The sequence below is a fragment of the Hemicordylus capensis genome, chromosome 1 (assembly GCF_027244095.1).
Source record: "Hemicordylus capensis ecotype Gifberg chromosome 1, rHemCap1.1.pri, whole genome shotgun sequence".
Classification (NCBI taxonomy): Eukaryota; Metazoa; Chordata; class Lepidosauria; order Squamata; family Cordylidae; genus Hemicordylus; species Hemicordylus capensis.
This window is the reverse complement of record NC_069657.1, coordinates 225,995,010-226,021,786: the sequence shown is the minus strand read 5'-3', so window position 1 is coordinate 226,021,786 and position 26,777 is coordinate 225,995,010. Positions and strand designations below refer to the sequence as shown.

General features: G+C 45.5%; 1 protein-coding gene across 3 annotated transcripts; it reads right to left on the bottom strand.

The window, feature by feature from the left end:
- Window positions 1–1,587: 1,587 nt before the first annotated feature.
- On the bottom strand, window positions 1,588–25,006 carry LOC128339308 (uncharacterized). Of its 3 annotated transcripts, none has more exons than XM_053282988.1 (6): window positions 24,758–25,006; window positions 4,328–4,650; window positions 3,960–4,108; window positions 2,995–3,126; window positions 2,474–2,553; window positions 1,588–1,833 (listed from the first exon to the last, which is right to left on the bottom strand). In XM_053282988.1, coding segments are annotated over exons 1-6 (720 nt in total). In that variant the 5' UTR covers window positions 24,760–25,006; the 3' UTR covers window positions 1,588–1,799. The 3 variants fall into 3 exon arrangements, with proteins under 3 accessions (XP_053138963.1, XP_053138965.1, XP_053138964.1); XM_053282990.1 differs by having other exon boundaries at window positions 3,981–4,108; XM_053282989.1 differs by lacking the exon at window positions 24,758–25,006 and adding an exon at window positions 4,993–5,192.
- Between the last annotated feature and the right edge of the window lie 1,771 nt (window positions 25,007–26,777).

The window sequence follows — 26,777 nt, the reverse complement described above, 5'->3', positions numbered from 1 at the left end:
GGATCCATCTTATTTATTTATTATTTCTCTGTGTAAACCGCCCTGAGCCATTTTTGGAAGGGCAGTATAGAAATTGAACAAACAAACAAACAGTTATGTTTTGTATTCAAGGAATGCTTGGCTTCTCAGGGCTATTTACAGGAAACAAACTCATAGTTCTGTTTTAAAGTTCCTTTTGTCTTTGTCACGCCTTCTGAACTCTTGACTATCCCCGTGCCTCATCACACAACTGCCTCCCGCATGGACTTAGCCAGGAACTCCTGTGAAGCCTCTGGTCTGGAAGGAAGGAGTCGGATTTCCTCCCATTCTCACCTCTCCTCCTCTGCCCTCTGTTTTTCTGTGGGAATCTGTCAACTGCTCATACTGAGGTGTCAGAAGCCTGTGTGATGCACCTGTGAGGTACCTATCTAGCTTTCTCATGCCCCTTTGCCTGGATTGGAAACTATTCCTCCAGCCACTCCTGTACACGTATAGCAGAATTTCTTCACAGAGCTGGTGTCAGTTCTTCCCCTATGCCCTTATACTGGCTAAGAGTCAAGTTGAGAATCCTTTTGGGGGGAGTCAGGGTCAAGGGCAGTACTGATTTGCCACAGGGAGCATTTAAGTATCTGCTCAGCCACCTGCTCCCTGGTGCTTTCAAGGAGAAGCTTTACCTCTTGAATCTGTGCATGTATAGTCTAGCCCTTTGTGTCCAGGGGAGGAAGTGAGTGGCTTCCCAGAGATCTCTAGGATGGAACAGGTGAGTCTGCTCAGTTGTTCCTCTCCTGCGTCTCTTTGATTTGGGGATACTGTTCCTGATCAAGCTTTTATTCAGAGATGTGTAGAGCATATGTGATGTGTAGAGCATATGTGATGCATGTGATATGTGATGCATGTTGTATGAGATTGCGCATGATGTTCCTGCCTTTTCCGTTGGGCTGCCAATCACAGAAGAGCCACAGTGGTGCATGGTGGGCATTCCCGCTGACTACATGTGGCCCAGGTGTCCATCTCTCCCTGCTGGGCTCTCCTTCCCACCTCACCACCTCTTCAATGTTCTTACCTCCAGGAGGGACAAGAGATGCTGTGTGGTTGGGGCCTCCGACAAAAAACCCCTCAGCATCAGCTCCAGATTGTCTGCTGCTAGTTTGTGCAGAGCCTGAAAGAAAAGAGAGAGCCAGTGTGTAATTGCGGCACTCCCCCCAGGCCACGCCCTCCAGCATGTCAACAAAGAGGAGCTCAGCACAGTCAAGGCAAGAGCCTTCCATCAAAGCCATTCCATGGATGAGAAAATAGACCATTGACCTTCACTGGTTATGCGGCAGAGGCTGCCGGCACTCGCCCATCCTGCTGCCACAGGCACATCTCCTTCTGCCTTCTGCCACAGGCCTGTGATTGGTCCAGTGCCCCCACCCCTAGCAGCATGTGACCCAGTGGCGAGCGGGGAGTGTGCACACTGAGGGGGCTCTCCAGGCACCTTCCTGTCTTTCCCGTCTCTCGCTGCTACTCAGAAGGCACAGCAGAAGGCATGGGGGAGCATGGGCCTCGTCAGCCGGGGGTGAGGATAGGAAAGTCGAGGCCACCAGCGGCCCACGGGCCATGCAATGAAGGAGGTGGAAAGAGACTGTGTCAGCACCCGTGAATCACCTCCTCTGCTTTGTTTGCCCACTGCACCCCTGAAGATAGAAGGTATCTCAGGGAATTAACAATCATGGCTCCAGGAGGTGTGTTTGATGAATTCCATAAGAATGTACCTGTTTGTGGACATGTCCTGCTTGCACTGTTATGACCCCGCGAACAGCGAAGCGCAGGATCGCAGACTATAGCTCTGGGTCAGTTGGAGGCTTGATTTTGCTGGCAGGGTAGAGGGGGAAGATAAGTTATGCAGGGTGGGGGAGAGGCTGTCATCCTTAGGTGCAGCCCAAGGCATTTGGGAGCCTGAGGTGAGGCGCAAATTGCTGCCACACCTTGCTCCCCCCCAAGTCCTACCTGGAGCTTTTACACACATGGCTTTTAGTTCGAATCTCCTCCAGAATCGAGAGCGTGAGTCCACATATCAGCTGGATTTACCCCAAAGTCGTTGCAGGCTATCGGGCCAGTTCAGACACGACTCTGTTCCCTCCCGAATTATGGCTGCGCATTCTGGCTTAGCCCGAATTACTGTATGTCCAGCATTAAAACATTCTTGATTTTCAGCAGCTTCCAGAGGAATCAAAACTCCTCTGGGGCCCAACACAGAGCCAATACATCCCCATTCTTTTTCCAGCCACTTGTACTGATAGTGTTGTGGGCCAAAGGGAAGACCCCTTCTTTTTTATAGGCAATTTCCGTTTCCTTTTCTGCCCGTGTCTCTCCCCTTTATTTTAACTGCTCTGGGGGCTTTTGTGCAAGTCTGAAGGTTTTCTCCCCTCACTCGCCCCTTTCACTGCACCCCTTTTTGCCAGTCATCTTGGCTTATTGTGAAGAGAGATCCCCCTTCTCCCAGAAAAGATACCTGAGGCAGGAGACGGCAGCCATGGCATAAAGCAGGAGAAGGGTAGGCCCAGACTGCACAGGGGACTTCTCCATCACCACCTGAGAAAGACCAAGGGCCAAAACAGAGCAGAGAAGCATCAATTCATGATGCTTCCTAGTAGGGGTTATTTCAGCCCACTCTTGAGCTTTCCTTCCAACCTCACCCAACCTTCCAACCTTCCTTCCAAAGCACTTGTCTATATCTTGATCGACCACTTAACTCCCTTGAGTGGGAATTATAAGTACTCCACAGTCTTGTGGCTGTTTTTAAGTGGACTTAGTGGTCCTGTTCCAAATGGCTGCATTGTCCTACTCTCTAGCAAATCCGCAAGCTTTACTTTTACAGAATCTTCTCAAGATAAGCTTGTGAGCTGCCCTGGGAGCAGTTTGGTGTTAAAAGGCGGAATCTATATTGATTACACAAATGTGTTGACCTCCCAGTCCCACCCCTTATTTAACTGCCATCTTTTCACTCGATTTCTGGTCCTCTTTCTCACTCACCACGATTTCCTTTATCAATTCTCCTTTGGTGTAGGGGAGATCCAGAGTCTCCTGGCCGCTCTTATATGCAGCCTTGCAGCAAGCACAGAGGACCGCGAGGAAATGGACATCCTCATCCTGATTGCTGGCTCTCTGAAGTTGCAAGAGAGTCAAGCAGTTAGGTAAGAGAGGACATTCTGATAGAGTCCAGCACCCATCCCGCGGTGGCTCTGAATGAGAGAGGAATTGAGGACTTTCCCACCCTGCATAGCATTCTGCTAGTGGACAGAGAGATGGCAGAACTGAAAAGGGGATGGAATCAAAAGGGGTGGGATCCTGTAGGCTACTATGGAAACTGTTCTGGGCTCCGTGGCTGCTTCTGCTCCAGTCATTTCCCCCCAGAGGCACACATTTCCTCCATTCAGTGTTTTCAGGGGATCCAGATGACACGGAGGGCAGGGCAACCCAGCACTTTCCAGTATTTCCAATGATGCCCTCTTGTCTTTTTCCACACCCTCTTTGTGGTGCAATTTGGGAGTTAAAATACAAGGGCAGTGCCAGATATCCAGGCACAGCACTCTGGAGGTTTCCCAGGACTTCCGTCCCTTAAAGGAAATCCTTAAATAGGCTTCTGTTCTCCGCTTCTGCCCCTTGCCTCAGTTGTTTCCTATTCACTTGTGTGCCCCTGAATCAGCCCAAGTTGCAGAAGCCACTTGGAAAGAAAGGAGTGAGGACTGAGGAGGCAGAAATGAAATAAAGGAGCAGGTGCTGAATGGGGCTTAATTCTGAGTATCATCATGCAGTAAGATCATGACGGTAGGGAGAGGCATTGCTGATTTCCACAGGGAATATCACCGTGACAGTCCTATATGACATGTCATGTGGAACCACCGTTCGTGCCCACCCCCCTCCCTTCCATCTGATGGCAGAAAAGCAATTGCAAAGGTAAAGGTCCAGAATATGGAAGCAACTTGTGGAGGAAGCACCTGGGATGTGGGGTTTTGTACCTCCTCTCTGTCCTCCATATGCCTGTGTATGATTTCCATGAGATCCTCATCCACTTTCCAGTCCTCCAGCTCAGACTGGTAGGAGGTGGCGGAGAAAGGGGAGCAGTGCAGACTGCTGACTAATGAATCTGGGGGGAAGAACAGAAAGAATGTGCAGACATATTAATGCACCCATCTGTGTCCTTCTTCCAAAAAGGACCCAGTTTCTTCTCACTGGATCCCTCTGTGTTTAGGAAGAGTATAGCTACCTTGGAACCTGCTTTGCCTCCCAGCCTCACCTATTGGCCTCAGTTTCTAAGATTCTCAACCCCTAAATTACCCCCACCCAATCCTGAGCACTTCATTACCTCCAGACTGGTTTTCAAGTCCTCTGGAGCTTTTCCTGTGTTTCTGTGCATCTCTCCCATCCTCGACAGCGACAGCCTCCCTCTTCCTGGACAGATGATACCACTTGGTTCTGGGAGGGGCTGGTGGAGTGCTGATGCCAGAACTCTGCTGCTGTTCAGGTTCCTGGTGGTGTCTTGCTTTTCTGCAGCAGGCTAGGAAGTGCCAGCTCTTAGGGTAAGCAGCCACGGGAACTGTGGCACCCTCTTCTTTTCTTTTGCTGCTTCGTCCTTGTTCACCAGACCTGGGCCTACGGTTATGCAGGAGGGTCCTCAGCCTTTGCAGCCTAGAACCGAGTGGAAAGAAGATGAGAGGTGGGGCTTGCAGGGTCCTCCTGCTCTTTGCCCCTAGACTGAGCTTGGGCCACCTGTTAGGAAATGTTGCTCTAATATGTCCAGCCAGTAGGTGGCACTAGCCTTTGCTTAAAAGGGTCAAATGAATGGTCCAGCACCTGGACTCATGAAGATACACACACAGGTGTATTGAAGCATCAGAACATGCCCTGAGGACAACCTCTATTAAAAAGATGCTTGCCTTAGATAGAGAGGAGGAAGCCCCAAGGCTCTCCTGTAATCACAATAAGAATGATAGAATCAGAAAGTAGAAACCTCTATGAAATCCTACTTACATCTTGCTCCCTTTGTTTCTCTCACTAAAAGAAAGCTCAAGCACAAACACAGATGTACGTGTGCACGCTTTCTTTCTCTCTCTTTTTGTCAATATATTATACTCTCTCTATATACAACTATATATGTAATTTAATTATAATACAATACAACTATATATGTTGTATATGTCAACATATATAGAACACTTTAACACGGCAGAGAAAAGCATATGCTCCTGCTCCCAGAAAGCACCTCTGCTCATGTGACCGATGAGTGAGCAGGGGGAGGTGTAACAAGTGAGGTCATGTCCCAATGGACCATTGTTCCTCCTGAGTTCCATTGTGACATTTCTCTGAGTGGCTTTTAATCTATGTTGAGCCTCTGAAATTACTTCTGATTTGCTAGATATGTTTTCAGTGGCTCTTGGACAACCGGTTCCATAATCAGAGGGGCACCTAGGGAATTTTGGAGCATAGACCTAAAGGTTTTTGAAGGCTCCTCTCTCACACACAAACACTATTTCACACACATTTTTAACGTGACCACACCACCTGGGACAGACTAAAAAGGATTTGGGGACCCCCAAGGGGACTGGATGCCCTGGACTTCAGCCCGGAAGTCCAGGGGTAAGAGCGCCTCTGTCCATAACCATGATAACCAAAATACTTTAGACTTATGACTAGAGAAATAAGAATGAGAAGGAATCAGAAAACCCTCTTTCTTTATTTTTGGAGGCAGCTTTGGTCTCCTGCCCAGATTGTCCAATTATTAAAAGTCACTCCTCAGTGCTAACTGCAGGGCCGGTGTTACCATCAGGCCAACTAGGGAGCCGCTTAGGGCACAGAACTCAGAGGGGCGCAGAGTGCAGACCTCAGAGGGGTCGCAAATAGTCTGGCACCGGTCCTGGCTAACTGGCCTACCCACAATTCTAAGTTGGCATTTCAAAGTAGTGCTAATGGACTGACAAGGCCACAACACCTATTTGCATGGCATTGCTTTGTTTTGCCTTCCCTCTGGGTCATATGATTAGTGCTGCTTATAGCAGATTCAAGCTATATGCAGCATTGTGCAACCCTCTTTTGAATGTAACATGGTAATAGCTTTCCTTTTCCACAGAGAGTCGAGAATTAACTTGAGCACAAAAAAGTTTACATAGCAAAATAATTGAGAAAATGGCTCCCTGTCTACAAAGGGCTCACAATCTAAAAATAAACACAACTGAAACACCAGCAACAGCCATGTGAGAAATGTTACTTTCCAAGCCTTTACACCCCAGATTCCTCCAAGAAGGGTTTTCTCTGCTACCACCAGCAGTTCCAGGCAGGCTGGATGCCTGAAATAAAAGTACCTGAGCCCCCAACTCACACAAGCTGCTGCTGCTACTACTACTACTTATATACCACCTTTCAACAAAAGTTCTCAAAGCGGATTAAACAGATTTTTTTAAAAAATTAAGATGGTTTCCTGTCCCCAAAGGACTCATAATTTAAACAGGAAAATAAGGTAGACACCAGCATGCTAATATGGGTTGAGGGCAACCCCCTACATTCCAGAAACTTTCAGTAGCATGATCTAAAGTGGAGTAGCCCCTTCAGAATGCAGTTTGTTCAGTACTAAAGATGTTATTCACTTCACCCCTCAACTAATTTTTAATTAAGATGTATGGCATAGAGTTTGTGTTGGAGGAAATGACTTACAATGAAATGAACCTATGTCTAGGTTCTGGCTACATGTTGGTCAGTGAGAGACCTATAGAAACATGGTGCTGAGCGAGCAAGCTAGAAGCATTCTGTGGAGAAGGAGGAAGTCACTCCCAGGAAGTTTCTGAGTACATTCAATCAACTGAGGGGTCATAGCGGCAGAGATCATCGGGAAAGAGTAGGAGACCCTAACTGACTATCTCTACTCCCAATGCCCTAGTTGTCATTAGAGTTACTGGTGCAAAAGGTTGATGCCATGCGGAGCTGAATCTCCAACAGATTGCCAGTTATTGTCAGGAGACTTATAGGTCTATAATTTGAAGGATCTAGTTTAGAACCTTTTTAGCCTACTTTCCAGTAGGCTTATGAGATCACCCGGCATTCTGTGTCTGTGTGTCCGTCCGTGTGTTTGTCCATCCGTGTGTTCCTGCCCCCCATCAACTTTGCAACGCCTGGACCAATATGAACCAGATTGGGTAGAGTTGTAGGGACACATAGGAACACCTCAACGGCATAGTCTGTGATGATATCATCCACCCCAATCCAAGATGGCGGACACGTAAACCTTTAGGCACATGTGGGCTAACTTGTGAACCGCCTAACCGCTTTGAACCAAATTTGCTACAACTGTTGAAACACATAGGGATTTCCAAATGGCATCCCCCTACTAACTTGGCAAAGAGGCACATTTTAATGTGGTAATTCTCTTTATTTAGCAGGGGGAAAGTAACTGGCCCTATTCACCCCAGCACAGTACCTCCAGTGACTGTTCCTGGTGTCTATCTTGTGTTGCTTTTTAGATTGTGAGCCCTTCGGGGACAGGGTTCCATCTTATTTGTTTGTTATTTCTCAGTGCAAACCTCCCTGAGCCACTTTTGGAAGGCCGGTATAGAAATCGGATGAATGAATGAATGAAAGAATGAATGATGTCATCCACTCCAATTCGGGTTTGGTATTGGAGTCGCCTAGGCTTGTGGTGCTGGGCAACTTCAATGTTCATTTTGGGACCAATTTGTCCGGGCTCAGGAGTTCATAGCGGCCATGACGACTATGGGCCTATCTCAGGTGGTCTCGAGACCGACGCACATTGCAAGTCACACGCATGATTTGGTCTTTCACTCTGATCAGGGTGGTGTTCCGTGGGTGGGGACTCCTGTGATTTCCCCATTGTCATGGATGGACCACCATCTGGTTAAGGTTGGACTCACAGTCACACCCCACCTTCGCAGGGGCGAGGGACCTATTAGGATGGTCCGCCCGAGAAGGTTATTGGATCCCATAGGATTTCAAGAAGCCTTGGAGGGAATCAGTGTTGGCTCTGCCGGTGATCCTGTTGATATCCTAGTGGAGAACTGGAACAGCAAACTAACCGGGGCAGTAGACATGATCTCTCCTAAGCATCCTCTCCAACCCGCTTCAAAACTGGCCCCTTGATATACGAAAGAACTACAGGGGCTGAAGCAGCGAGGTAGACAACTAGAGCGCAGGTGGAGAAAGACTCGCCTGGATCCGTCAGATTGCAACATAGAACTCATTTGAAGACCTGCTCAGGTGATGTGTGTGGCAAGGAAGCTATTCTTTTCTACCCGTATTGCATCCGCAAGTTCACGTCCAGCGGAGTTGTTCATGGTTGTGAGAGGACTAGTATGTGCTGCTCCTCCCTTGAATCGGAATCTGAAACCATTGATTACCCGCTGTGATGTGTTTAATGAATTTTTAGTGGAAAGAATATCTCGTATTCGGGCCAACTTGGATTTTGTCTCCACACTTACTTCAGTATCTGCTGTGGAGGTATCCAGCAACTCCTCTTACGTGGTTAGGTTGGATCAGTTCCAGTTTGTGACTCCTGAGGATGTGGACAAACTGATTGGAACACTGCGGCCCACCACCTGTCCTCAGGCAGGGGGGTTGTTGTAGAAGACCTGGTAGAGTTCATAAATGCATCTCTGAGGGAAGGTAGGATGCCTCCTAGTCTTAAGGAGGCAATTATTAGACCGCTTCTGAAGAAGCCTACCTTGGATCCCTCAGAGCTGAGTAACTACAGACCTGTCTCCAACCTTCCGTGGCTGGGCAAGGTGACTGAGAGGGTGGTGGCCTCCCAGCTCCAGATGGTCTTGGAGGAAACTGATTATCTAGACCCATTTCAAACTGGCTTCCAAGCTGGCTATGGGTTGGAGACTGCCTTGGTCGGCTTGATGGATGATCTCCAATTGGGAATGGACAGAGGAAGTGTGACTCTGTTGGTCCTTTTGGACCTCTCGGCGGCTTTCGATACTATCAACCATTAGTGATGTGCACGGTCCGGAGAAGTCCGGACCGGCACCGAAGGGGGGCCTTGTTTTTAGGGCGGGGAGGGCTTGCTTAGCCCTCCCGCCTCCTTGCCCCCGCCAGCGCCCGTATTTTCTAGTATAGGGGCGCTGGAAACCAGCTGCCCCCCCCGCCGCCACGGCGGCGGCGAAAGAACTCCCAATGCCAGCCCTCCCTCCCTCCCAGCTAGCTGCCGGCCCGCCCGCTCGCTCACCGCTCACCGGATAGGAAACGAGAGGAGCTCCGGCACAGAGCTCCTCTCGTTTGGAAGGCCTCCGGGAGAATGGTGTTTTGCGCACGCGCGCATGCGCGCGCCGCAAAGCACACCGTTCGCCGGAGGCCCGGTCTACCCGCCGGGAAAGGGCCGGGTAGACCGGGCCTCCGATCGCTGGGTAGACCGGGCCTCCGATCGCCATTCGCCATCCGCCAAAACACCATTCTGCCGGAGGCCTTCCAAACGAGAGGAGCTCTGTGCCGGAGCTCCTCTCGTTTCCTATCCGGTGAGCGGTGAGCGGGCGGGCGGGCGGGCAGCTAGCTGGGAGGGAGGGAGGGCTGGCATTGGGAGTTCTTTCGCCGCCGCCGCGGCGGGGGGGGCTGGTTTCCAGCACCCCTATACTAGAAAATACAGGCGCTGGCGGGGGCAAGAAGGCGGGAGGGCTAAGCAAGCCCTCCCGTCCTTAAAGGCATACCCCCCACCCGGACCCGGACCAGGCAGGGCCGGACCGGTCCGGCAGTTCGGCCATTCTTTGGAATGGCCGCCGGACCAGTTCGGGCTCACCACTATCAACCATAGTATCCTTCTGGAGCGTCTGAGGGGGTTGGGGGTGGGAGGCACTGCTTTGCAGTGGTTCCGCTCCTACCTCTTGGGCAGGTTCCAGATGGTGTCTCTTGGAGACTGTTTTTTCTCAAAATCTGAACTTGGGTACGGTGTCCCTCAGGGCTCCGTATTGTCTCTGATGTTGTTTAACATCTACATGAAACCACTGGGAGAGATCATCAGGAGATTTGGTGCAGGGTGCTATCAGTATGCTGATGACACCCAAATCTATTTCTCCATGTCGGCATCATCAGGAGAGGGCATAACCTCCCTAAATGCCTGCCTGGAGGCGGTAATGGGCTGGATGAAGGATAACAAACTGAGACTGAATCCAGATAAGACGGAGGTACTCATTGTGCGGGGTCGGAACTCGAGAGACGATTTTGATCTGACTGTTCTGGATGGGGTCACACTTCCCAAGAAGTAACAAGTACGCAGTCTAGGGGTGCTTCTGGATCCAAGTCTCTCCTCGGTGTCCCAGTTTGAGGCAGTGGCCAGAAGTGCCTCCTATCAGCTTTGGCTGATATGCCAGCTGTGTCCATTTCTGTGGACGCAGCTGGCATATTGATATAGACGACCTCAAAACAGTAGTACATCTGCTGGTAACCTCCAGACTGGATTACTGCAATGCGCTCTATGTGGGGCTGCCCTTGTACGTAGTCCGGAAACTACAGTTGGTCCAGAATGTGGCAGCCAGGCTGGTCTCTGGGCCATCTAGGAGAGACCATATTACTGCCGTGTTGAACGAGTTACACTGGCTGCCGATATGTTTCCAGGCAAAATACAAGGTGTTGGTCATAACCTATAAATCCCTAAACAGCTTGGGCCCTGGGTATTTAAGAGAACGTCGTCTTCATCATGAACCCCACTGCCTGTTGAGATCATCAGGAGAGGTCCGTCTGCATTTGCTACTTGCTCATCTGGTGGCTACTCAGGGACGGGCCTTCTCCGTTGCTGCCCTGAGGCTTTGGAATACACTCCCTGGTGAAATAAGAGCCTCCCCATCTCTGACAACTTTTAAAAATTCTTTAAAGATGCATCTCTTCACCCAGGCTTTTAACTGATATTGTTTTGATTGTTTTAATGTTTTTAGAATATTGTTTTAAAATTTTAAATTGTGTTTTAAATTTCTGGCTTTTAATTTTTGTTTTTAATTAAAGTTTTACTTTTTAATCTTGCTGTAAACTGCCCAGAGATGTAAGTTTTGGGCAGTATAAAATATGCTTAACAATAATAATAATAATAATCAGAAATAGACCAAAATAATCCCAATGGTAATTGCCGCCCTGGGTGCAGTTCCAAACCTCGAAGAGCACCTCAACACCATAGGGGCCATAGAAATCACCATTAGCCAATTACAAAAAGCAGCTTTACTGGGAACAGCCTATATTTTGCAACGATATCTATAATAACCAACAGTATTGATGATAAAATTCAGCCATCCCAGGTCTTTGGGAAGGACTCGATGTCTGGATAAAACAAACCAGTCAATAACACCTGTCTGACTGTGTAAACAAGAAATAATAATAATTATTATTATTATTTTACACAGTCAGACAGCTGTTATTGACTGGTTTGTTTTATCCAGACATCGAGTCCTTCCCAAGGACCTGGGATGCCAGAATTTTATTGTCAATGTTGTTGCTGTTGTTATTATACATATCGTCGCAGAATATAGTGAAGCTGTCCATACTGTCTGTGTCTCAGGTTAAATAAAAATAAAAGGCCAAGCCAGGATTGACAGGTACAAGCTATGCTGGTTAATTATTGGTCCTGACTCCTCCTCCGCCCCGCCCCACAATTGGCTCAAACCAATTAAAAAAAAACCCACAGCTCTGAGAAGTGAAAGTGAAGCAGCTTTTCAAACAGAACCACATAAAATGGCATGTCACTAATTTTTCTGTCATTTCAGATGGCAAACAACATAAAACTACATCACATATTTAGCTGGAAGACTTGATGTGTGAGCACTGCAAGATATTCCCCTCGGGGGATGAAGCCGCTCTGGAAAGAGCAGAAGGTTTCAAGTTCCCTCCCTGGCTTCTCCAAGATAGAACTGAGAGAGATTCCTGCCTGCAACCTTGGAGAAGCCACTGCCAGTCTGTGAAGACAATACTGAGCTAGATAGACCAATGGTCTGATTCAGTATATGGCAGTTTCCTATGTTCCTATGTCATTTTAAAATGTAGCACATCCCTAATTACAACTGTCTTAGGGGAACAGATCAGTAGATAAGTAGTTATGAGCTGCCCCAAGCAGTAGAGCCCCTGGTGGCGCAGTGGTAAAACTGCCACCCTGTAACCAGAAGGTTACAAGTTCAATCCTGACCAGGGGCTCAAGGTTGACTCATCCTTCCGAGGTCAGTTGGGGGGCAATATGCTAAATCATTCCAGAATGTTGGGGGGCAATATGCTAAATCATTGTAAACCGCTTAGAGAGCTTCCAGCTATAGAGCGGTATATAAATGTAAGTGCTATTGCTATTACTATTGCTAGTGTGCTGCAAGCCGAGCAGGGTATAAATATGTTTGTTGTTGTTGTTCTTTACACAGTCAGACAGCTGTTATTGACTGGCTTGTTTTATCCAGACATCGAGTCCTTCCCAAGGATCTGGGATGGCTGAATTTTATTGTCAATGTTGCTGCTGATATTATTATACATATCGTCGCAGAATATAGGCCGTTTCCAGTAAAGTTGCTTTTTGTAATTGGCTGATGGTGATTTCTGTGGCCCCTATGGTATTGAGGTGCTCTTCAAGTTGTTTTGGAATTGCACCTAGGTGCCAATTACTACTGGGATTATTTGGGTCTTCTTCTGCCATAGCCTTTCAATTTCAATTTGTAGATCTTTGTATTTGGTGATTTTTTCTATTTCTTTTTCTTCTATTCTGCTATCTCCTGGTATTGCTATGTCGATTATTTTGACTTGTTTTTCTTTCTTCTCGACTACAGTGATATCTGGTGTATTGTGTGGCAGATGTTTGTCTGTTTGTAGTCGGAAGTCCCATAATATTTTTACATCTTCATTTTCTACCACTTTTTCAATTTGATGGTCCCACCCATTTTTGGCTACAGGTAGCTTGTATTTTTTGTAGATGTTCCAGTGTATCATCCCTGCTACTTTGTCATGCCTTTGCTTGTAGTCAGTCTGTGTGATCTTTTTACAACAGCTGATTAGGTGGTCCACGGTTTCATCTGCTTCTTTACAAAGGTGGCACTTGCTGTTTGTGGTTGATTTTTTGACTTTTGCTCTTATTGCATTTGTTCTTAGTGCCTGTTCTTGTGCAGCCAGTATTAAACCCTCTGTTTCTTTCTTCAAGTTGCCATTCTTAAGCCATTGCCAGGTCTTGGTGATGTCTGATTTTCCACTCATATTGTGCAAATATTGGCCATGCAGGGGCTTATTTTTCCATTTTCCTGCTCGTTTCTTGACTTGTTCTTTCTTGTAGGCCTGCTTTGTTTCATTGGTGTTGAATAGTTTCTCATTATTGACCATTTGAAGTGCATCTTTTTCACTGCCCTTGATATATTCTTCAAGGCCTCTTTTCTCCTTCTCTACTATTTGATGGACTTGCAGCATTCCTCTTCCACCTGAGCTGCGAGGGAGGTAGAGCCTATCGACATCACTGCAGGGGTGCAGAGCATGATTGATGGTCATGATTTTCCTGGTCTTACGATCGAGCGTCTCTAGCTCTGCCTGGGTCCAGTCTATTATTCCTGCAGTGTATCTGATAACAGGTATAGCCCAGGTGTTGATGGCCTGTATGGTGTTCCCGCCATTGAGTCTGGACTTGAGGATTTTTCTAACTCTCCTGATGTATTCACTTCCAATTTTTCTTTTCACTTCAGTGTGTGCGATGTTATCAGCCTGGAGAATGCCCAAGTATTTGTAATGTTCTTTCTCTTCCAGGTTCTTGATCTTGCTTCCATTGGGCAGTTCTATTCCTTCTGTTTTTCTTATTTCCCCTCTGTTCATTATTAATGCAGCACACTTGTCTAGTCCAAACTCCATTGATATATCGCTACTGAATATACGGACAGTGTTTAGCAGTGATTCGATTTCTGACTGGGACTTTCCATACAACTTCAGATCGTCCATGTACAGCAGATGGTTGATTTGACTGGATGTTTTAGATGTTTGGTATCCAAGGCCTGTTTTGTTGAGTATTTGTGAAAGTGGGGTCATGGCGATTACAAACAACAGAGAGGATAGTGAGTCCCCTTGGAAAATGCCTCTTCTAATGTTAACCTGTCCAAGTGTCTCACCATTGATTGTTAACTGTGTACTCCACATGCTCATTGCTTTTTTATATAAATATCTGAATGTTTTTGCTGACCCCAGTTGTTTCTAAACATTTTAGTATCCATGTGTGAGGCAATGAATCGAAGGCTTTCTTGTAGTCAATCCATGCAACACTTAGATTGGTTTTTCTTCTCTTGCAATTTTCTAAAATCATTTTGTCAATCAGCAGCTGGTCTTTTGTGCCTCTGGTGTTTGGGCAATTTCCTTTCTGTTCAACTGGAAGCTGTTTGTTAGTTAATAAGTGTTGCATCACTTCATCTGCTATTATTCCAGTTAATAATTTGAACATGGTTGGCAGACAGGTTATCGGTCTATAAATACTTGGAAATGCACCTTTTGCTGGGTCTTTCATTATGAGGGGAGTTTTCCCAGTTGTTAGCCATTGTTCAATATCACCTCCTTGCAAAATGTGATTGAGCTGTTTTGATAGTTGTTTATGAAGGCTTGTTAGGTGTTTAAGCCAAAAGCCATGCAGTTCATCGTCGCCTAGAGCACTCCAATTTTTAATTTTCTTTGCTCTTTCACTTATTAATTCTGGTTATTGTTAGATCTTGCATTTGTTGGTTACATTTTTTTGACCTCTTTCATCCAGTCTGCTTTTTTATTATAATCTATTGGATTGTCCCATAATTTCCCCCAGAATAGCATTGTTTCTTCTTTAAAATATGCTTTATTATTATTATTATTATTATTATTATTATTATTATTATTATTATTATTCAAGATGGCAGCCATGTGAACATCTGAGGAGCAAGTGGTCTAATTTGTGGACTGTCTAACCAATTTAGACCAAATTAGGTACAGTTGCAGTGAGTGACATATAAGAAATCCTCAATGGCATTGTTTGTGATGATGTCATCCATGCTGATCCAAGATGGCAGACGGACTAACTTTTAGGCTCAAGTGGGCTAACTTGTGAACCACTTAACCGATTCGAACCAAATTTACTACAGCTGTAGCGACACATAGGCATGTCCTAATGGTGTGGTGTGTGTGATGTCATTCACTTTAATTCAAGATGGCGGCCACATGAACATCTGAGGCACAAGTGCGCTAATTTGTGGACTGCCTAACCTATTTGAACCAAATTGGGTATGTTTGCAGTGAGTGCCTGAGACACAGACACCTTGATGGCAAAGCTTGTGATCATGTCATCAAAGCTGATTTAAGATGGCAAACGCATAAACTTTTGAGGCCGAAGAGAGCTAACTTGTGGACCGCTTAACCGATTTGAACCAAATTTGCTGCAGATGTAGGGACACATAGGGACACCTCAATGGCTAGTTTGTGATGATGTCATCTACCCCAATCCAAGATGGTGGACACATGAACACCTGAGGTTCAAGTGGGCTAATTTTGTGTACTTTCTAACTGATCGGAACCAAATTACGTACAGTTGTAGTGAGTGATACATAGGGACACCTCAGTGAAGAAGTTTGTGATGATGCCATCCACTCTGACTCATGATGGTGGAAGCATAAAGCTTTGAGACTCAAGTGAGCTAACTTGTGAACCGCTTAACCAATTTGAACCAAATTTGCTACAGATGTAGAGACACATAGGGTTTTCCAAATGGTATAGAAATCGAATAAACAAATAAATAATAAATGGTGAGGTGTGTGATGATGTCATCCACTCCAATTCAAGATGGTGGCCACGTGAACTTCTTAGGTGCAAGCGGGCTAATTTGTGGGCTGTCTAACCAATTTAAGCCTAATTAGGTACAGTTGCAGTGAGTGACACATAGAGACACCTCAGCGGCTATCTGGTTGACTGGGTAGTTTGTTGTGATATCACCCAACCCAACCCAAGATGGCAGATGCATAAACTTTTGAGGCGCAAGTGCACTAACTTGAGGACTGTCTAGCCGATTTGATCCAAATTTGGAACAGCTGTAGTGAATGACACACAGGGACACCTCAATGGTGCAGTTCGTAGTGATGACATCCACTCCAATCCAAGATAGCGGACAGATGAACATTTGAGGCACAAGAGATCGAACTTGTGGACCTTGATTTGCACCAAATTTAGTCCAGATGAAGAGACAGTGAAAGGAAAGTAGGCTGATTGGTTCTTGCTAGATCAACTTGTTTATAAAGTGTTTTAAGCCAGCTTTGGGGAATACAGCCAAAAATATCAATATGGGTGAACAATGAAGTGAGAGGTTTTACTCACCAGTGAACATTAGATTTGAACAATTCAGAAGGAATTGACCTGGAGCCTTCTCAGATTTTAACTGTGCTATAAAATTGAATATCTCCGGCTCTGAGACTGGTTTCTACTCAGGCAACCCTTCAGTGGGGAACTCTGATTTAACATTCTGAATAGGGAACCGGCTGGACGGCACACTTTACTTTTAATTCTCTTGCAGAACCATTAAAAGAGGGGGGAAATGTGCCCATGTGATTTCAGGAATCGTTTGCTATGTCATAACCAGTAAGTGCTGCTGTGATCATTTGCCAACACTTTACTGTTCTTATTTATTGTGGCCACTATCAATATTTGCCAGCTGTTTTTTTCTGCTGTTTTCTTTCTTGGTTAAGAGATTCTTATAATTATTCCTCAGCTGAACATAGGTATGTGGTAATACTTTGACACTAGAAGCTCTGTATTGCTAATATTGATCATGAACATTCCTCTTCAGTTTTATACAATGAGGCAGCCCTCCCCTTAGCCCAGATTAGCGGACCGAGCGCTCCGCTAACCCGGGTATTTTGGTCGTGTGTTGCCATGGTATGACTCTGCACTGTGGCAAAACACAAGTAGACCCCTGGCGGAGAGCCTAATGCAGCCTCCCGGCTCAGGGGTCTCTCCATCATGCCCTGTGCGCTCACGTGGCACCGTGTGGCCCCTGATCCCTTGCCAGCTCCGTGACAGAGTCGGCTATTGGTTCGGCCGCCCAGGGCTGCTTCCCTCTGCGGGGAGAGCGGCTTAATCCCGCTCTCCCCGCAGAACGCTATCTGGCAGGTCTCACTGATCGTGAGACCCGCCTCAATCTCTAACAAACTAACGATTTCCCCTTATTGAGTTGAAACATCAATTGACTGGGTAATAGTCAAATGTTTATAGAGAACTACAATCACGGTGTCATAAGCTACTAATGCTGAGACTAATGAATCACTTTCTATGGCTTTAATGATAAAAGATCAGGACATTTTAGTAGAGCATATTTTCAAGTTTAAATGACCACCTAAAACTCCTTGAATTGGTATTTCCAAGAGCTTTAAGATAGGCTCACAATACTTTTTGTGCAAAGGGAAGACTGGCACGTTTATTCTTAATTCCAATAGTCTGCTGATGGTCACTAAAGACCTGGGTACTTATTGTAAAGCTATTGACAGTCGTTTGATTGGAGATTAATATCTCATCAATAGTTCAACTTCCTGCTAGAGTGCTATAAGTATATTTGCCGGTAAGGTCTCCACAAGTGGAGCCATGTAAGTGTCTCAAGTGACTCCTCATTTTAAACTGAAATGGTTTAAAAACTGCAGCATTGATAATATTGTCTTTAGGGTTTCTCAGCTTTACTCCAAAGTCCTCCTCATTTCCTCCTGGTTTATTAGACTTAGAGGAATAAAAGATATAATCAGTTCAAGCATTGAAATCTCCAGCCATGACCACGTAAGCTGATGGGTGTTGAATTCCTGACTTCAATAGACATTGTTCTTGATTAGTCCAGCAGGTCCCCTTACAATTTTTTTGAATTGGCAGGTTGGAGAGATATAACTAATAATCAGAGAAATATGTCTAATTTTAACAATAAAAGTTATTGCTACTGCCTAAATAAGCTAGTGTGGCATTTAAAGTAGAAGCTAGAACGCTGGCATCTCATCCACATGGTCTACGTTTCTGCTCGGATGCAACTGCTTCTAATGTCAAACGCTGATGCCTATTTAATTCTATTCTATTTTGGGCCCAAGTTTCTTGAAATCATAATATATCAAACTGATGTATATATTCTAAGAACTCATTGAAGCTATTCTCACGAACAGCAAAGACCAGGCGAGGGAAGCCCATCCCGGTTTTTGCTGCTCGTGAGAACCGCTGGGAGCCACACGACTCCCGGTGGTGGCGTGGCAGTGAGGCCTCTTAGGTAGCCCACCACTTCACCCAGGTTTTGGCCGCGAGTGTGCCCAAACACCAGGCTACATGATCGTGTGCCTGCTGCAGCTGCTTGCAGCCACGGCGGACAAACTCAGGGGGGAGAGGGGCTCTCAGTAATGCACCGCACACTTGCACAGTCATGATTGGGGCTCTGGGAGTAGGACACCATGCAGCAGTGCTTCCATGCACCTTCTCGCCCATCGTGAGATGGGCTTCATTATCTGCTGTCTTATTAGCCCATCCAGCTAATTCCATGAAAGAAAGTAGAAATAACTGGAAAATGTTTTGGATATTAGATTGTCTACGTGTAGGTTCAGTTATTCCTAGCTGATTAACATAGGTAATGCCATTCTTCTGAGTTATGGGATTTATTCTGATTTCTGAGACTTCATTTCAGTAAGTGATTTCGTAGGGGTTGAGCTCAACCTTGAGAGTTCTGTTGGGGACTTTGGCTGCTATTCTTGAAGGAGCATTGATTTTAAATTAACTAATACTGAGTCAAATTCCTTTGGATAAAAATTGCTACTGACATCGATTTACTTCATTAATCTTATCAATGGTAATTTGTGGATGTAGTACTGCACGTGTTTGTGGATTTTCTGAAAAATCATCGATCAAATCCTCTTCAGTTGTCTCTTCATTTCATTTACTAACACATCCTAAAGACACTGATCTATTTACAATAGCTTGTTGTTCAATTAAAGCAAGATGGAGAAGGATTGAAATAGTTGTTGTTCTTCAGGTTCTGGGCTTTCTATTTGCAAACATCTATCACTTAAAAACCTTTTTGACAGAACTTGTTTCTGGACTCAGAATTGCTTCTTTACCGGGATTAATTAGTGATATTCTTTTCACATTAGGAGGAATCTTGATAGTGTTAGTAATGCTAGGTGGTTGTTTAGCTAAATTACTTATAGAAATAGATAAAGGTTTTACAAACCTGTCTTCAAAGACTAGACTAGCTACTACTCTGTAACTAGACAGATCTTTTTGACTTTGTATCACACTCTCAATTGCACTCACAAAGTTTAACAAAATTATTTTCCTATACAATGAATCCTGTAGAATTTCTTTACCGATTAAATCAATGGTCCAACATACAAGAGAAAAACTCAAATGATGAAACACACTAGAAAAGGGCTTCCATGATGAAATAAACCCTTCCTAAGGAAATATAGTAAGAACATTTAGATTTCTATATTGTATTGTATGGGAGAACTAATTTCAAGATTATTCACTTCAGAAATAACTTAACACTTAACTGATGGATCATATTTAAAAGCAAGTTTCCTTGTTTTTAATTTTCAGATTTAGAGTGATTAGTTCAGATTTCCCATGCTCTTTGTTAATTGCTGATAAAACAAAATCCAACTTGACTTGAATTTCCCTTAATTGGTTATAAATAGATTGAACGGTCCTTGCAAGCAAGAGAGTTTGCAATCCTGCAATGATAACAGAAGGCTTATAAGGTGGTTTGACCAAGTTCAGCTCTGGGAGAACAGGGGACTGAGCTGCAGTATTCACATTTTTATCAAGGTCTAAATCAGATTCCAGAACTTCATTTCTCACAGGAATCTCCGTTTTTTAGTTGCTCAGATTCTTCCTTTAAAAACTGATCAATTTTGCTTTATTTTTCCCGTTCAAGTATCAGCTGGGCTGGTTCCTTTCCTATGCCTTTTTTTATTCTTCCATTTAAAACCAACTATTGGCACAGAAGGGAAATGGCTTGACTACAAAGCCAAAGGTTGTCGGTTCACATCCCCGCTGGAATATTTCCCATTCTATGGGCAACGTCTATATCGGGTAGCAGCAATATAGGAAGATGCTGAAAGGCATCATCTCATACTGCATGGGAGAAAGCAATGGTAAACCCCTCCTGCATTCTACCAAAGACAGCCACAGGGCTCTGTGGTCGCCAGGAGTCGACACCGACTTGACAGTACACTTTAACTTTATTAGGTTAAACAGAGGCAATGAAATCACAACCACTCACCCAGAATATGAGGAATGTTCACCAGATCATAATGGAGTCATGAACACAGCATTAAAAGGAGTCAGAGGTAATAAATGGGAATAAAATAAGAAGTTATCACATGGATACCACACTGGTGTTAACTGACTGGTATACAGAAGATTAAAAACTTCTCGTTCAACTTAAGATTTTATTCTGCTGGGCTGGCTTTAGATCCACAGGCAAAGAGCCCTTTTGCTCTTGCCCTTTAGATCATGCCTCTGGCAGGCCCAGGCTTCTGAAATGCCTGAGGAAAGGGTGCAGAAGTAGGAAACAAACCCTCAGATTCTGACCAGGTGGCAAATTTTCCTTCCTTCTTCCCTCCACACCATTGAAACAATAGAATAGCGTGCAGCCTCCTGTCATCATGACTTTTACATTTGAAAAGCCTTTCCATGAGGTATTTGAGTTCACATAGTTCACACGGTTCAGCTGAATTCTCTCTCTCTCCCCACATGTGGAGATAACAAAGAGCCTGGACACCATGTTTCACTGAAACAGAAACTAACTTTAATCTTCCCTTCCAAAACCTCCCCTTTCTCCCCACCAGTGCTACCTAGTGTCCCTGAACTATATACGATTACCCCACACACAAACATTCAGCTGCTCCCCCCATAATATGATTCTGCTACCTGGCTGGTTGTTGCTGGGCTAGTCCAACTGCCTGTCAAAGAATTGCCGTGCTGGGTGAGCAGGTGACTGGCTCGGCTCTTGCTATGCCCAATCTCAAGAGCAATGAGTGACTTGTAATGGGTGCATTGACTCCTCATGTACCTGGCCACAGCAGCAATATTTATTTATGATTTATGATTGATTTAGTGCGTTTTTATACCGCCCTAACCCAAGGTCTCAGGGCAGTTCACAACAAATAAAAACAAAACATTAAAATCAATTAAATATTAAAAACAGTTTAAAACATATCAATAAATAATCCAAAAATTTAAAAAGTTACAAAGTTAAAAAGCTAAAAGGCCTGGGTAAAAAGGTAAGTCTTTAGACACTTTTTAAAAGCCGCTAGAGATGGGGAGACTCTTATTCCCATGGGAAGCGCGTTCCAAAGTCTCAGGGTGACAACAGAGAAGGCCCGTCCCTGGGTAGCCACCAGACGACATGAAGGTAGCCACAGACGAGCCTCCCCTGATGTACACAGTGGACGATGGGCTTCATGCAGAAGAAGGCACTCTCTTAAGTACCATGGGCCTAAGCTGTTTAGGGCTTTATAGGTTATAACCTGCACTTTGTATTTTGCCCGGAAACTTATTGGCAGCCAGTGCAACTCCTGTAATATAGGAGTAATATGGTCTCTTCGAGATGACCCAGAGACCAACCTGGCTGCCGAATTTTGTACTAATTGTCGTTTCTGGACTACTTACAAAGGCAGCCCCACATAGAGCTCATTACAGTAATCAAGTCTGGAGGTTACCAACAAGTATACTACTGTTTTGAGATCATGATCCTCAAGAAACGGATGCAGCTGGCGTATCAACCAAAGCTGATAGAAAGCGCTTCTGGCCACTGCCTCGGCCGGGGGAACCAGGGAAAGGTGTGGATCCAGAAGCACTCCCAAACGGCGTACCTGTTCCTTCTGAGGAAGTGTGACCCCATCTAGAACTGGTAGATAAATATTGCTTCCCGAGTGAGGACCCCGCACAATAAGTACCTCCATCTTGTCTGGATTCAGTCTCGTTATCTTTCATCCAGCCCATTACTGCTTCCAAGCAGGCATTCAGGGAAGATATGTGTTCTCCTGATGATGTTTACATGGAGAAATAGATTTGGGTGTCATCAGCATACTGATAACACCCAGCACCAAATCTCCAGATGATCTCTCCCAACGGTTTCATGTAGATATTAAAAAGCATTGGAGACAGTATGGAGTCCTGAGGGACCCCATATAAAAGCTCAGATTTTGAAGAGCAACAGTCTCCAAGCAACACCATCTGGGATCTGCCAGAAAGGTAGGAACGGAACCACTGCAAAGCAGTGCCTCCCACCCCCAACTCCCTCAGATGTTCCAAAAGGATACTATGGTTGATAGTATCAAAAGCCGCCGAGAGATCCAAAAGGACCAACAGAGTCACACTTCCTCTGTCAAGTCCCAATTGGAGATCATCCCTCAGGCCGACCAAGACAGTCTCCACCCCATAGCTCTTCCGAAAACCAGTTTGAAATGGGTCTAGATAGTCAGTTTCCTCCAAGACCACCTGGAGCTGGGAGGCCACCACCCTCTCAGTCACCTTGCCCAACCATGAGAGGTTGGAGACAGGCCTGTAGCTACTAAACTCCAAGGGGTCCAAGGCAGGCTTCTTAAGAATAGGTCTAATAATTGCCTCCTTTAAACAAGGAGGCATCCTGCCCTCTCTCAGAGAGGTATTTATAATTGCCACCAGGCTCTCCACAACAACCCCCTTGCCAGATAGTATAAGCCACGTGGGGCAAGGATCAAGCAGACAGGTGGTAGGACACACTGTTCCAAGCAGCTTGTCCACGTCCTCAGGAGTCACAAACTGAAATTGATCCAGCCTAACCACACAAGAAGAGTTGCTGGATACCTCTGCATCTGACACTGCGATAACTGTGGAATCTAAATCTAGATCTAGATCGACCCGAATACGAGAGACTTTGTCCACACACAAAAACTCATTAAAAGCATCACAGCGGGCAACTGATGGTTCCAAATTCGGATTCAGGGGAGCAGGGGGCCCTACTAGCCCCCTCACAACCATGAATAGCTCTGCTGGACAAGAGCCTGAGGAAGCAATACGGGCAGAAAAGAAACACTTCTTTGCTGCACATATAGCCAGAGCACAGATCTTTAAATGTGCTCTATGTCGCAATCTGTCGGATTCGAGTCGAGTCTTCCTCCACTTGCTCTCCAGTCGTCGACCTTGCCGCTTCAGCTCCCGCAGATCTTCCGTATACCAAGGAGCCACTTTTGAAGGAGGTCAGAGAGGACGCTTAGGAACCATTGACTCCTTGGCTATGGTGACAACATGAGACCCAGCTTCTCCTGCTCCCAGATATGCCCACAACTGCCCCAGTTTCTCCAGAGCCTGACCACACTTGCAGTCAGTCGCAACAGGGCAGAAGGGTTGAGAGAGTGCTGCTGTACCTATTTGGCACAGTAATGCCACCAGCAGTAAAAGATCCTGAAAGGCAACATCTCATACTGCACGGGAGGAGGCAATGGTAAACCCCTCCTGTATTCTACCAAAGAAAACCATAGGGCTCTGTGGGCGCCAGGAGTCAAAATCGACTCAACAGCTCACTTTAATTAAAAGCCTGGGTGAACAAATGTGTCTTGACTGCCTTTTCAAAAGTTGTAAGAGATGGAGAGGCTCTTATTTCAGCAGGGAGCGTATTCCAAAGCCTCGGGACAGCAACGGAGAAGGCCTGTCCCTGGGTAGCCATCAAACGAGCCTCTGGCAACTACAGACAAACCTCTCCTGATTATCTCAATGGGCCATGTGACTCATAGTGAAGAAGACATTCTCTTAAATATCTTTATCACTGCACTGCTGCTTACTCAGAGAGTGGAGTGGAGACTCAGCCTTCACTCTCCACCCCAATTATCTAGGTGCCTGGCCAGATGAAGCCCCACACTGCTGCCTGCTGCAGATACCATGAGAACGTGGGGGTGGGGGGGGGAGAAGGATCCTGCCTTGGAAGAAGTCTGGGGCACGTGTGGTCACAGTATAAAGAGGCAGTAGGGGACAAGAGCAGATTAGGGGCAGCAGGTGCGTCTAGGCATTTTCTAGACTATGAGATTTGTGCCGGTTAAAGTGTTGCAAAGTACAATGGTATGAGGCAGCAGCTTGGAACCATGAGTACAGCATTTCTCAGTGCGTTTTTCAATGCATCATGACAGGGATGTGGCCGTTCAAATTGCCCACCATTGCAGTGGGCTTTCCAGGCAGGGGGTGTCCATATTCCACCTGAATCGCGTTCACTGTCCCCCTCCTCCATTGTGGGCCAATGGGGTCGCAGAGGAGGAGGATGTGACAGGGTGTTTTATTTTTCATTTTTCTCTAGGTAGTTTTGTGCAAAGCTGCCACTAGGGGGAGGACCATGGCGCAAACAACAATTCATTGATTTATTCTTGCGCAAGAACCTGAGCGTGCCCCACCCCCCCGCCAAAGAAATCTTATACGGAAAAGGGCTTTAGTTATCAACAAATCCTTGAACTGCAGAATGACCCTTACACACCATTGAGAACACCTTGCAGACTTCCTGGTAAATGACTCAGTTCATTGGGCTTCCTTGCAGTAAACAAGAGGGGAAAGGTCCATTGCCTTGCAGTAAACAAGTAGGATTGCTCAGAAGTAAATGAGTCAGTTCAATGGGCTTCCTCTTAAGAAAGTGACTGTTCTCTCTCCCTCCCCTGGACTGCTCCATTGCCTTGTAGTAAACAGATGGGATTGCACAGAAGTAAATAATTAAGTTCAATGGGGAAGCGCAGCTCCTTCTGTTCTGCTTGCACAAGCAAGAGTACCAGGAAATGAAATGGAGAGAAGATATAGATATAGATATAACATATGCACTTACATATCCTCAGTCTGCCGAATGCTCCAGCCAATCCCCAGCACACACAAAAGGAGGAAACATGAACCTGTCTGAAAAACAAGTCTGATGAAAAACAAAAGCAAATGTGATCGAAATCAAAAGCTGAAAGCGGATGAGAATCGGGTTGCACATTTGTGCAAGTATCCGGGCGGAAAAATAAAAATAAAAATATTATTTCTCATGCAGAAGATGGAAAGGGGCTGTAAAAATCAACAAATCACTGCACCACAATTTGAACCGTCCACATCACATCATGCTGCAATGCATAAATGACGTGGCAAGCCTCCTACAATGGAAAAATACAGCTGTTTTCTTGCAATACACTTACAACGTTGTAGGGCTACAACACATCAATAAAATCTGAGACAAGGCATCGGAAATATGAATGGCACCCTGCTGACAGTGCAACAACTGCAATTCCGCAACATGGGAAATATGGAGGGGCACTTAGCGGACACATTGCGAATCTGTTGCAGCGTGTGATCTGGAAATGCCCTAGACCAGAGCAGCAGCTGCAAGGATGCAAGAACCCCCAATCTAGAGTGACGGAGGGAGCCGTGGATGGCCCCCAGAGATGGGTGGCTAGGGGGCATTTATCCCCACACACACACACACTCAGTTGTACCTACACCTTGAGCTGTGCCTTTCCTCTCCTCTGTAACTCTGAATGCTTTGTGTGCTGTACATGCCTACTTCTTTTCTTGGCCTCCTGTGCATGTGTGCCAACCAATAAGACTTTTCCTGCCAAGGATTTCAACAACCATCAGATTTCCAGCCAAGCCACTTCACCTTTTGATCTGGGTACCACCCAATATTAGCTGAAGTACCACTACTGGTATGGGTAATCGCTGGCTGGAAAAAACTGGTCTAATGTTTGAGAAGTTTGGTAAAGTAAGCAAATAGTGTTTGGCAAGTGGGCAAGAGTTTGGTGGCAGCAAGAATTCTGATAGCCAAATGCTGGAATTCAAGGATATTGCCAAGCACATAAGAAGATATGGTGGGTTATGCTAATGGCGAAAATAAGTGCACCCATCAAAATGAAAAATGGAAAAGCTAAAGCCATGACCATATTTGAAAGTGACTGGAGTTAGAAGGTTCTGGAATAATAAATCAGGAAAACCTGAGTGGAATGATATTATCAAAAGGTGTAAGAAATACTGATTGTCTATAGAATATAGTTATTCCAAATGCAGTTAGTTTGGCCAGTCAATAAAAATAATAATATAACAACCAAGTATATGAATGCGGAATAACCCCGCTCTCTTGCCTTTTCTCTTCTCTTCTGTTTGGAAGGTTGGTTGGTACATTCTTTTTAGAACTGTGTGTGCACGCTAAGAATCAGGAGTGATATGCTTCTGTAAAGTTATGAATTTTAAGAATGTATTGTTGGAAATTCTCTGTGGTGAGAGAATCCCTTTCTCATTATAGCAGAGTGCACAGAGGCACAACACAGCGGAATTTACTTAGGCATGCGTGTATGCTGAGAGTAAAGTAACTTGGAGCCAATTCATAGTTTCAAATCAATATATAAGGCATTTATTAAGGAACTCCATTCTGGATAGGGAAGTGAGGAGTTAGGATGGTGCAGGGAGAGGAGCTTGCCATGTTGCAAGGTAGAAGGACAGGAAGGGAAGGGAGAGAGGAAGGAAGTTAATCCCTAAGAGTACCAATCTACATTTCAAAGGGATAGTGTCAGAGCAGTGGAGAAGGGGTGACCAATGTCTTGACCCTCTAGCCCTCTGACTCACTAGTCTGTCCTCCACTGTCTGAGACAAGAGACAGCACAAATTCCTTTAACTTCCAACATGTATTTGATTGTGTATACACTTTGTCTCAATAAATAATTTCTTCGTTAAAAGCACTGATCTAACAACACCTGATGGGGCAAAATTCCAGTGGAAGCCGTTTGGAAAGAGACAAGGCCAGAGCAGGCAATCAAGAAGAGATCCAGTGGGAAGACTCCTCTGTGGACAGATAATTCAGAGTCACAAAAGGCTTTACT

Bases quoted from the DNA above. Each gene is read 5' to 3' on its own strand.
- LOC128339308 (XM_053282988.1), bottom strand. The intron at 4,109-4,327 runs GTAATGAAGTGC...TCTTCCCCCCAG, and splicing joins ACTTGAAAACCAGTCTGGAG to ATTCATTAGTCAGCAGTCTG. The intron at 1,834-2,473 runs GTATCTTTTCTG...CTACCCTGCCAG, and splicing joins GCTGCCGTCTCCTGCCTCAG to CAAAATCAAGCCTCCAACTG.